At 40.5% G+C, this 11,805-nt stretch overlaps 2 protein-coding genes across 4 annotated transcripts in view; one reads left to right on the forward strand and one right to left on the reverse strand.

Annotated features, from left to right (window-relative positions):
* Positions 1–8,692, forward strand: part of GARRE1 (granule associated Rac and RHOG effector 1) — a 33,207-nt gene extending 24,515 nt beyond the window's left edge. The window contains exons 9-13 of one of the 3 annotated variants that reach the window (XM_013941131.2): positions 496–1,484; positions 2,368–2,533; positions 3,475–3,609; positions 5,386–5,464; positions 6,035–8,692. In XM_013941131.2, coding sequence (XP_013796585.1) covers positions 496–1,484; positions 2,368–2,533; positions 3,475–3,609; positions 5,386–5,464; positions 6,035–6,358 — 1,693 coding nt within the window. In that variant the 3' untranslated portion in view covers positions 6,359–8,692. Of the gene's footprint in view, positions 1–495; positions 1,485–2,367; positions 2,534–3,474; positions 3,610–5,385; positions 5,465–5,671; positions 5,972–6,034 lie in introns of those variants that run through there. The other 2 variants (XM_013941133.2, XM_013941132.2) reach the window with 2 other exon arrangements.
* Positions 8,693–9,101: 409 nt separating this feature from the next.
* SS18L2 (SS18 like 2) lies at positions 9,102–11,158 on the reverse strand. Its single transcript, XM_067302489.1, has 3 exons — positions 11,057–11,158; positions 10,832–10,908; positions 9,102–9,930 (listed from the first exon to the last, which is right to left on the reverse strand). Exons 1-3 carry the CDS (start codon positions 11,123–11,125, stop codon positions 9,843–9,845), a joined length of 234 nt encoding a protein of 77 aa, XP_067158590.1. The 5' UTR covers positions 11,126–11,158; the 3' UTR covers positions 9,102–9,842.
* Positions 11,159–11,805: the final 647 nt, after the last annotated feature.

Genomic DNA, 11,805 nt, shown 5'->3' on the forward strand with positions numbered 1-11,805 from the left:
ACTCGATAGTACCAATTCCTCAGAAGAACAGAAAAGTAGGAGTCAGAGTAAGAAATTGCTACTCTCTGTAGGTACTTTGTGGGTACAGAGATACAGCAGGTTTTTTTAAACAAAACACCAACTTATACATGTGTACAAAAGTATTGGTTTGTCTCTTACAAAAATACTTTATTTATATTAGATTAGTTTCCATTTAGCACAATTAAAATAGGATAAGGAAAGTAGAGCATAAATGTAGGAAAATTTAAATTAGTGAAGTAATTGGTAGTAAATGCTTTTGCAAATGTTAATAATATTTCACATTTTTATCATAGGAAGTAGTTGAAGAACTAACCAGTTGGATAGAGAACTCTGGTTTTGTTTCCTGCACTACTGATTACCCAAATATGCATTTTCCTCCAAAATACAAATTGAAATCTCTTTAGACAGAGGATTGGATGTTAGGATAAATGGAATATATTAGGTGGTTTGATACAAGTGTTTTTGTTGATGCAGGGAACAAGCTTTGCCTTGTATTCAGATCCAGTTACAGCGTGAAATCTCAGACTTTGGGAATCAAGTTGACATGCCATCTGGAAATGGAAGCAAATCATCAGGCGGTCTACAAAAGACGTTCTCAAAACTGACTTCCCGGTTTACAAAAAAAACTTCCTGCACCAGTACAAGTAATAGCGGAAGTTACTCAATCCCCAATACACCTTCCAAAAATGTCTTCATAAGTTCCAACTCAGAGGAGAAAGCTAAAATGCCTGCTAACATAGATGCACGATTACAAAGCATTTTGAACATTGGTAGTTTTCCTAGGACCACAGATCCCCTGCAGTCAATTCAGAGCACAAATAATCAGTTAGTGAATGGGTTTCTAGTTGAAAGACGGGACAACTTCTTCAAAACAGATGAGGGCAAGGATGATAAAGGTATGAATTTACCAACTGACCAAGAAATGCAGGATGTTATAGATTTCTTGTCTGGTTTTAACATGGGCAAATCCCAGCAGACTTCTCCAATGGTGAAAAGAAGGAACTCTGTTGCATCCTCTACGGCAACAGAACAAAAATCAGGAACAGTACAACAGCAGCCGCAATCTCTCTCTCACCCACCACTGCATCCTTCTCAGCAAGGCTTGTCGCAGCAACAGCAGTCACAAAAGCAGCAGCAGCAAATGCAGTATTATCAACATTTGCTTCAACCTATTGGACCACAGCAACGTGTACCTGCCAAATGGCTAACTAATTCTTCACAGCAACCAGCCCAAGCTGTTGGAGCTGGATTGTCACATATTAACCAGTGGAACAATCCTGGTTTTTCAGATTTAAGCTCTGATTTATACAGCTTGGGTCTTGTGAGCAGCTATATGGACAATATGATGTCAGAGATGTTAGGACAGAAACCACAAGGACCTAGAAACAACACATGGCCAAATCGTGACCAAACTGATGGAGTATTTGGGATGTTAGGAGAAATTTTGCCTTTTGACCCTGCAGGTATGTGTCTTTTCCTTTATTACATTTTGTTTATAAGGGTCTTCTCACAAAGCAAAGAATAGTTAAATATTGCTAGCAGTAACATTTTTTCCTAGTGCTATTCACCTAATATTCTTTTTAATACATACATTTTTTGCTCTGACCAATCAGAGCAAATCAGGCATTTAAAATACTTTTAGATTAAGGTTTTTGCTTTGTCCGCAAAAGATCATGTGTAACTTTTTTTTAAAAAATATTTTGGAAATGTAAAGCTTTACAAAGTTTTATGTATTACTATTTTTTTCAGTATATGTCAATCTTATTCTGAAATGTCCTGCAGTTCTATAGTCTTGAAGGAAGTGGGCAATTTCTGGGCTAGTAACTCTAATGAGAACGTGGGATTCTGATTTCTCAAGAAGCAAGCAGATTCACAACATAGTGAGCTGCAAGTTACACTGCAATTCAGAATTAATTATAATAATTCAAATATTTTCTTTCCTGAGCTTGGATGAATTTACAGGTTTTAATTCTGTCAGTGTCTGCTGATGGGACCTTTCAGTGTCTAGCCATGATCATAGTGACAAATAATATTCTCCTGATAGAAGAGAGTTAGCAGGGGCAATTCCATTGTGAGAAATACTTGGGGAGTGGGGGGAAAACCATGTGACCCATACCCATTATATATGGATGGTGTGTATCTACTTCTTGTTACAATATTTTTCTTCATAGTGTCCCTTGTTGCTCCATCAAGAGGTATCAACTGTTGTCCTGCACTTATTATCTGTAATGGAACTATTTTTTTGTTGGTTGGGGTACAGTCAAGCTTAAAGGATTAAATGAAGGAGATAACAGCAGTAGAAATAGCTGAATGTCAGCATCTGACTTTTTGGTTTCTTTTATTCAGTTGGCTCTGATCCAGAATTTGCCCGCTATGTTGCTGGGGTCAACCAGGCTATGCAACAAAAAAGGCAAGCACAGCACATCCGTCGTCCAAGCAACACACGTAGCAACTGGCCTCTTCCTGATGATCCTCACAAAACCTGGCCCTTTCCTGAGTATTTCACAGAAGGGTAAGAAATTGGATAAGCAGTATTTTATTTATAGTATTTGAGTCTAGTTTATGTTCAAACTTGGCTGGATGTGGGGAATGTCAACTAGTAGGTGTCTTCTGATTGCTGCTGCGTGTGTGAAGCTGCAGTTCATTAAGTCCTGGGTTAGAAATCTGAGCGCTTCCTGCTTAGGTTGATATTGAAGCACTGACACTTGTTTGATGCATTCTTTAGACTGGGATGTGTCCTGAGTCTTCCTCAAACAGAGGAAATAAATTCTTTATAGTATAGATTCATTCAGAATTGTTTTATTTCAGTATTTTGAAGACCTTTAGGACGTACTTTTGATGAGGACTGACACTGTGAAAACTACAGTGCCTGAATTCAGCCTTCCAGATTTTAGCAACTTAATCTTGCTGCTGTAAGGCATGCCACAGTACCCTATAGCAAGTATGGCAGTCTCTTCATTTCTTCTAAGGCAGAACTATTTATTATGACAGAAGTGTTTCAAGACCTGGCATCCATTTGTCCATAATGCAGTAGTAATAGCTCTGATCCTCAAGGTAGTTTATAACCAGTAGCTCAAGTATGTGTTTTAGCTCACTATTTTGCAGTGAAATAGCATAGTGATTAGTGAATAGTGATGAAATAGTGATTGCAAAAGCAAATGTCATTTCTTTCTCCTTCTAGTCCACAGAGAGGCTGCGGCATCAAATTTAATTTATGTAATTATTTTAATAGAATGTATAAATTGACTGTAACAGATATAGCAGTGATGTGATCACTCAGAAGTAAATAAATGGAAGTATTTATGTTACTCTGGTATTTTACAAAGTATTTACTGGCAAATTTACTTTGTCCTGAGGTATCATCTGTCATAAAGATTCAGTGTAATGAACTAGGGCATACAATCTGGACCAGGCACTGTAGAAACAAGGACTAATAAACTTCTTGTCTTACAGTGACGTGACAAACAGCTGGTCTGGTACTCAAGGAGACTCTGCCAGTTCAAGTGATGAGACCTCCTCAGCTAATGGAGACAGTTTGTTCTCCATGTTCTCAGGGCCAGACCTTGTTGCTGCTGTAAAGCAGAGAAGGTGAGCAAAATTAACAGAAATGTGTACCACTTCAGCACACTTCTGCATAATTTGATTTGAGTAAAGCAAGCAAAGCAGACTGCTACCAATTAGAGAAAGTCGCACTACTTCACTGCAGCTTTGTCATGTCCTGCCTGTGCTGAAGAGGAAACTGTCATGCCCCTAACATCATGCATTTTGATGCCAGCAAGTTCCTCTTCCCTGGCCTCTACTGCAACTTTGTGGCACTCAAGCAACACTGCTGATAATGTTGTCTAGACCTGTGTCTCCCCTCACCACCATCACGATTTTAGTAGTGTAGCAGATTCTATGATCCCTAAGTGACACCAAAAAAAAATTCCCTTGAGTACACTTGCCTACTAAGTTCTTTCCTTCTGAGGAAACTTCCATAAGAGGAAACTTAATTGCATGAATAGATAAGCTTAGTAACTTGAACTAAGACAGAATTTTCAATCACAAACAATCTACTTAAAAATACTAGTATGAATTACAGCATAAGTACTTTCTGCTTTTCTAAAGGGCTGGAAGCTCTATCTTTAGAACCTTGTTGATCCCATAGTAGAGGGTAGTTAAGAGAATTAAAAGGCACAAGATAAAACATGAATTTCAACCCTATTCCAGTCTGGGATCAGACTCGAATTATTTTTCAAAACCTTTTCTAAAAATCAAGTTAGTTCTGAGACCAAATAGAATATTTATTTTTACATCACAGAATAATTCGGAGCCAAAACATTTAGATACAAGATTGTCTGGTGTGTGGTGGTGATGAAAGTCAGTGGCTGTCTTGCCAGTTTCCTGCAGCAGATTATAGCTGGATAGCTATTTTTTGTATGCATTGCCAGAAAGGAAGTATACTGTAGCTGAAGATAATGAAACTAAGGCAAGAAGGCTGAAAGCAATGAACCAAAACAGGAGGGGTTTCTAAATTGTGCTTCATTAAATAAAAATTTAAGCTGAAGTAGCAGTATTTCATGCCATCAGCAAACAGTACTACTGTTTTAGTTGTTTTTAGAAAGAAGAAAAATCCCACACGTGAGGGCCTGACAAAATACCACAAGATAAAAATACATTAAGAAGGCAAAAGGGCTGAGCACTTTTAAAGCTGTCCTGCAAAGGACTGCTTAGCTGTAGAGTTGTGAGCATGGTGATTTTTTTAAGATTAAGGATGAATGATTCTGCTTTAATTAAAAAAAAAAAAAAATCCTTCAAGAATGTCCATGGCTTTGGCAAAGACTTGAATTTGAAATTCAGTTGCAACTTTAAACCAAAGGTGTAAGGCTGAATCTCTGCATTTCTTCAATAAAGAAACTGTTTCAATCAGTTTCAGTTGCTCAACTCATTCTTTTTTTTCTTCTGTTTTAAAGTTACTTTAGAAAAGCTAATAAAGGGGGGGGGGAAACCCCAACACCCCCGAGCAGCAAAAAAAATGAAGAAAAAAAACAGTTTCCGGCTGACTTCTTCAAAGTGGGCAAAAAAATAGCCCTTTTTCCTCTTTCACCTTCACAAAAACATGTGTGTGTTGCTCAAGGCATAGCTCAGAGAAAACTACTGCTCTCTGTCAAGCCCCTCCCAGTATTTTTTACAGCAGATTTCTTGCTGCATTAGCTTTTCGTTCACCTGTGCTGAGCAACAAATACATAAAACAAAATGAAATGTCAGAGTACACATGCTAGGCTATCAAATGTGACAGACAAACTACAGAATGGTATGCCAGTGGCAGATTAATGCAGGTAACTCATTTTAAAAAAAAAAGTAAACATCACTTTTTTTCACCAGAAAACACAGCAGCGGTGAGCAGGAACCTAGTACGCTGCCATCACCCCCTCTTCTTTCTGCAGTAGATGACCGTAATCAGGTAAGCTGAAAATGGCTTCTTTCATGTGTTTTGGGGTGATTTTTCACTAGGGAAAAAAAAAACCCAAAACCTAAACTGGCCTCATCTGTACTTCCATGTTGTTTACCTCAGCTAAAACCCAAACCATTTGCACTCAAGTAGCTTTAAATGCTTTTATCAAAGTTACCAAATTAAAGTTGGAAATCACTTAACATTTTCCTCTTGCAGCTGAAGTTTCCACAATAAAGATAACAAAGACTTCAAATTAAGCTAAGAAGCAACACAATCAGCTCAAACTGTGCAGAGAAAACTAAAGTATCACCAGGTTGATGACTTTTCTTGCTAGAAATCTTGACTTAAAGCAAGGCTACTGTTGGCCAAACAACTGTGCTGAAGTAAATAAAAAGATTTTTCCATTAGGCAAGTACTGTAAGAATGAAGAGTGCTGTATATATGCATCAGTCCTGTTTTTAAAGACAGTTAAATCAACTTTCTGAAAAGGTAGTGGTGGTGGGGGCAAATGACATGTTAAATATTTCCCCAAAAGAAAATATTTTTGTTGTTCTTTCTCTCCCCCTCCCCCCCCCCCAGGATAATAAAACCAAAACTTGGCCTCCAAAGGCACCCTGGCAGCATGCCTCCTCGGTCATGAACACACTACCCAGTCAGAGTACGTCTTTGTATCCTATGAGCAGCCCCGTCAGCCAGTGGAGCGACACGATGCAGATCCTCCAGTCACCTGTGTGGGCAGCAGCCAACGACTGTGCTCCAGCAACAGGAATTTCCTCCAGCTTTGCCTATGCGCAGCAACAGCAATCACAGCAACAGGCTTCCCAGCACAAACAGATGAATAAGGGCTTTAAATCTTTTCCAGTAAAGCACGAACGCAGACCGTCTTACTTGCATCAGTACTAATTGCTTTTCACATTGGAAAATGCAGCACAGGGCCAAACAGTCATAAATTATGTATACCTTGTTTTGCAATTGTGTATTGGCTATATCCTGTTTATCTCATTAAATACAGAATTGAGGGGTTATTGGGTGATGTATGCAAACTCTTGAATTCAGTTCTACAGTGCTGAGCAAACATGGCCAATATGTTTGTTAGATGTACATGAAACAGCCCAAAACTGTGATGTAGAAATGCTTTTAAAAATGTGTATATTGCCTTTACTTTCAAAACTCTTTTTTTAAGAGAACTGCTGAAGGACTACCATACAAGAAACACTGTATTTTATAGCTATTTTTCATATAGATTTATAGTTAAACATCTTACTAAAATACATTTAATATGTTGAAGCAAATATATAGTGGTCACTTTGCTCAACACTGTTTAAATTTATAATGGACAAGCTGAAAAGCCTTTGTATTCTCAGTAAATGGCCTGTGGGCAACTTTTTTTTTTAAATGAAGTGCAACAGCAGCTTTTGTGTGCCACACAAGTGAGTTTATTCTGAAACTGTTGCAAAAACAGTTACAAAAGTCACAGTTCCCTTACTCTCAGTAGAGGTCAGCTGGAACCACTCAAACTTGTGACACAAATGTTTTCTGGGCTGCTTAAAGTAGATAATATCTGTGTGGATAATATGACACTGGTTTTCAAATACACAATCTGTTACTACTTCATTTGGCCAAAGGCATTATCCACACAGTGCTCCTTAAGCGTGTGAAAGTATAGCCTAAAAGACTACTTGCATATATTTAAAGTCTTATTTCAGATGCTACAGTTGATTAAAAAAAAAAAAGTGAGCTGGCTCAGAAGATACTAGAACTGAAATGTGGGGTAGCAGTTAGTTAAAAGAACATTATTTTTTTTAAAAGGATAAAGTAATTATTTGCGGTCAATATGTGCCATTAAGTGAACCTGTGGAATTAGGAATAACCTTCCAACCAAAGTGGATCCGGGAGAGTGACTGGTGCTTAAAAATTGAAGAACAATGGTAAATATATGTATAGCTATCCCACTGTATATTAATCGAGGTTACAGAAGATTCTTTATATAGTTAAAGCTTATTTAAATTTTCATATTTCATCTTTGAAAGAGTCTAAAAACCACAATATTTTCTGGTATAAGAGTTTTGACAGTATTAATCTTATTTTTGTATTTTTCTTAAGTCATATCATTCTAATATGTTAACTACTAGTAAAATGGGTTATTAGTTCTAACTACATAATTTTTCAATGAAGATGAAGCACATTTGTTGTTTTTGTTTTTACAAACTAAGTACATCTATATCTAAAGATACCAAAAAATAAATACGTAAAAAAAATATATATATAAATAAAAGGTATACACAACACTAAAACTATTAAGCATTTGGGTATTTAAAACCCAACCACCTTTTTTGTTTGTATGGTGACGGGCTATATTTGCAGGCCCAGATTGTTACCTTTTGTGCTGTTTGAGGATGCCAATGTTGCCTGTATTTATGATATTGTCACCATGTTTTCTGAAACTTCATACTTACCATGTTTACAAAGATTTGTTTGCTGTACATAGACTTTTTACAGTAATGTGCTTTGCACAATCAGTGTGGCTTCTGTCTGTAAGTTGTTAATGGTCTGTACTACTATAATTTTGAAAACCCTCTGCTGAAAATGTTAGTGGTTATTTAACTTGATGAATGGTTTTGAGTTTCCTAAATCTTGTCATTTAGATCTAATATTAAACCCTAAATTTGGTTGTACTTACTGGTTATCCATACTAAGACCAAAATGAAAGTTAATGAAAACACTTACTTTTGAACTTTTCTAACAAGTGCCAAATTATTGCTGTAGTTTTTGCTGTTCATTCACAATTAAAAATGCTGGCAAGTTTCTGGACCTACATAAGCGAATTGTGGAAACAAAGAAAGTTTGTCTGCATTTTGACCATGTAGGTGCTACTCTGTCCTTTGCTTCCGATTGTTCTGAACACTGGTAATTTTAAGAATTGTTGCACTTGGCAAATGAGTCTTGCCATTAAATTTCACTTACACTGCCAAGTGCAAGGGTTTGGTGCTTAGTTAACTTACCCTTATTGCAGTGCTTCTTGTGAATAGCTAATGCTTCTGAACTGGAATTGTACATTTTTGTATTTTAAAGCTTCTGTAAAAGTAAACTATTTGCTTTATTAAAGATATACATTTAATAGGTCATACCTGTTTAAAATATGCACCTTGCTGAAAGTAAGCAGCACCTTAAAATGTAACTTTGGTTTGTAAACAGAGATCTTATTTCATTAACATGGGATTATTTATCAGTTTAAAAGTTGTCAACTGCCTACTTACTGACTCAGCATACAAGTCTGAACTATTGCATTGTAGAATCTGAACCCTCTAATAGTAGTCTCTTTCAGACTACTCTTTCAGGTAGATTGTGCTGAAGAGCATGATGCAGAAAATGCCTTAGCAATGTCTTTAAACCAGTAGTGCAGATGAGAACTGCTGAACGCAAGTGGTAATTTGAATTTCAGTAACCACAGAGTAAATCATTTGCATAGTGAGTGAAAAGTTACCTCTGATTTTTGGACAAAACTAATATCAGGGCTGTTTGTTTAGGTTGGCCGTTTCACTGACATGATTAGCATAATCTGAGGTGCGAACTAAGCTGTGCTCTTGCTGGCTAAGAATGACACAACTGAACATAACTGCTGACAAATACCCACAAAGCATATGAATCCATTTTGATTATGAGAGAATTTACTTATTAACAAGATCTGCAGTACAGAGCATTTCAGGCATGAAGTCTTGACACAACTGGGGCAAGCACACAGCCTTCTCTCACTGAAATAAAGGTTGGAGTTCTCCCTTAAGCTTATAGCTGTAAATTATGCAACAGCCATTCATCTTTCCTAGAAAAGCTAAAGTTCCTATTTATCTAAACCACTAAGCTGCTTCTTTGTTAACACATTAATCCAGAATATAATAGCATTTACAGAGAACATCTTTAATTTATTAAACGCAATTTCTATGATACAAGATACAGAACAGTCTACTGCTTATGGCAATGTATCCATGACAAGCTAGCCCTGACTTTGTCATCTTGGAGGTAGAGGGAAGTTACATAGCTGAATGCTTACCCTATTACTATACAACCTCAGTCACAAGAGTCTCTGCTTCACCGAGACTGCAAGTCCTGACAACAAGGCTACTTTCAGAAGTACACTACAGAGTCTTTTTTGGGGTGGGGGGGGAAGTAAAGCATGATTATGAGTATCTCCCTTAAGTACTACTTTAGGGTGCTAGGAAAACAAAAAAAATAACCTAGTATTACATCAAAACCACATTCACATATTTTAATGCAAAAACAGGGATGACTGTTAACCTGCCTTTCAAGACCACACCTTGGTTCTCAAAGTAGAAGTCTAAACTAAGTCCTTCTACAGAGAAAGCATCACTGTCCAGGTAGGTGCAGTTAGTTAGTCTACAGTCTTCTGTGTGCTGGGTGGAGTTGCATCAGCGATTGTAGCTAAATAGATGAGGTTTCTATGCAGGATGTGTTGGTACCTATGAGAGGAAGAAAAGCGTTACCTGGAAAGTACTTGGTTGCCTGTTCTTTTATAGCAAATTACCCTCATTTTAATAATCACTTTTGTGGCCTGATGTTAGGGAAAGAAATATAGCTCTCTATTTAAAACAAACAAACAAACAAACTACTAATGTGAGGCAAACCCCTCCATATTCTGCTTTCACTATAGAGCTCACTATACTTCACCAAGCTGCACACTGTAATCAGGTACCTTCTAGAGTAAGACTAGTCATTTGGTAGTAAAAATGCACATTAAAAATCTATATATGGTCACAGCTGAAAAGATGCAGAACTCGGGGAAAGCAGCTCAGAGGTGGGAGATGACAAAGCTTCACTATTAGACTAGACTGAACATACAGTCAGCTTGGTCTTGGGCTCAGGCTCGGCAGCCTCTGTGAACCTGCTTGTCATTTAGGTCTCCTCAAGTCTAAGAAAGAGCTATACCTGAACTGCTGGAGAGCTACAGGCTCACTCTTTCATAATTATCACCCTGTATTTTACACGAACTGGGGGTAAAGAAAAGCCTGCTCAACAGAGCTGGCTTTCACGTTAACACAGAACAAAAACCTTGACCAAAACGAATGTATGTAAGATTTATTCTGTGCAGGGGTCATTTCACTTTACAGTTCTTTAAAACAAAAATTTGGGGGAAAATTCTTTGCAGGTAGAACTTTTTTAAGGTAGTTCCAGCTGAGGAAAGCTCTGGATAGGAGGAACTCCGCGCTCACTCTCATTAGAAATTTGGGGGGGGGGGGGGGTTTGAAAGTTCTCCAGAAGGTTCCAGGGGAAGCACCCGAGAGGCCCCGGCCCGCCCGGAGAAGCCGGGCAGGGCGCGGGCCCGGGCCCGCCCCTGCTCCCGGCGCCGGGACGCTGACTTACTGCACGCAGTCGGTGGCCCGGCCCTTGCTCTGGTACTCCACGATGCACCGGATCAGCTGGTCGTTCTCCTCCAGCAGCTAGGGCAGAGGAGCGCCCGTCACCGCCCGCCCCGGCGCCGCCGAGGGCCGCGCCCGGGCGCCGAGGGGCGGCTGCCGGCCGCCCGGCCGCCCAACCCCGGCGGGGCCGCGGCGCGCGGGGGGCCCTGCGCCGGCGGCCCGCACTCACCCGCTGCAGCGTCTCCTGGTTCACCTCCGCCTTCCCGCGCAGCCGCTCGGGCACGAACGCCACCGACATGCCGCCGCCGCCGCCCCGCGCAAGGGCCGACGGGAGCCGGCCGCCCCGCCCCCGCGCGTTCCCATTGGCTCCCGCCCCCGCGCGCTCACCCCCCCCCCCCGCAAGGGGGCACAGCCTCCGCCCCGCAAACCGCCGTCGCGGACGGTGTAACGCGCGTGAGCCGCCCCGCCGCGCCCCTCGCGGCCGTTAACGGTCTTCGGGGCCGGCGGGGGCTGAGCGGCTTCTCCCGGCTCTGCCCGTGCGGCGCGGGATAAGGTGAGGAGCCCCCGCCCCCGAGCTGCGGCTCCGCGGCGCCGCCGTTCGGGGAAGAGCGAGGGCCGGGGCGGCGAGGGGCGGGCAGGAGCACGGCAACGCCGGCACCCGCCCCTGCCTGCGGCGGCACCGCACCCGGAACCCGGCACGGTGCTTCTCTGCTCAGGCCTGTGTGCAGCAACAACAAAATTGAGCCTTTTCCCCCCTTAAACAAACAAATAAACAACACCGTCAAGATACTTGGGACATTCCCCTTCTGAGCTTTGCTTTTCCCCCTCACCGCCCGTTCCTCCGTACATTTCAACTACTACTGCCCTACTTCTAAAATTATTTCCAGGTTGTAAGACACTAACTCACTCCCTGCCTCAGTCCACTGAGGAAATAACCCTACGAAACACAAATGGAATCGACTGGAAAACTGCACTCAG

This window comes from Apteryx mantelli, chromosome 10 (genome assembly GCF_036417845.1).
Source record: "Apteryx mantelli isolate bAptMan1 chromosome 10, bAptMan1.hap1, whole genome shotgun sequence".
Lineage (NCBI taxonomy): Eukaryota > Metazoa > Chordata > Aves > Apterygiformes > Apterygidae > Apteryx > Apteryx mantelli.

Coding starts and splice junctions, on each gene's coding strand:
- SS18L2 (XM_067302489.1), bottom strand. CDS start 11,125: ATGTCGGTGGCGTTCGTGCCCGAGCGGCTGCGCGGGAAGGCGGAGGTG. Junction 10,909..11,056: donor ACCAGGAGACGCTGCAGCGG/GTGAGTGCGGGC, acceptor CCTCTGCCCTAG/CTGCTGGAGGAGAACGACCA. Junction 9,931..10,831: donor CGGGCCACCGACTGCGTGCA/GTAAGTCAGCGT, acceptor TTCCTCTCATAG/GTACCAACACATCCTGCATA.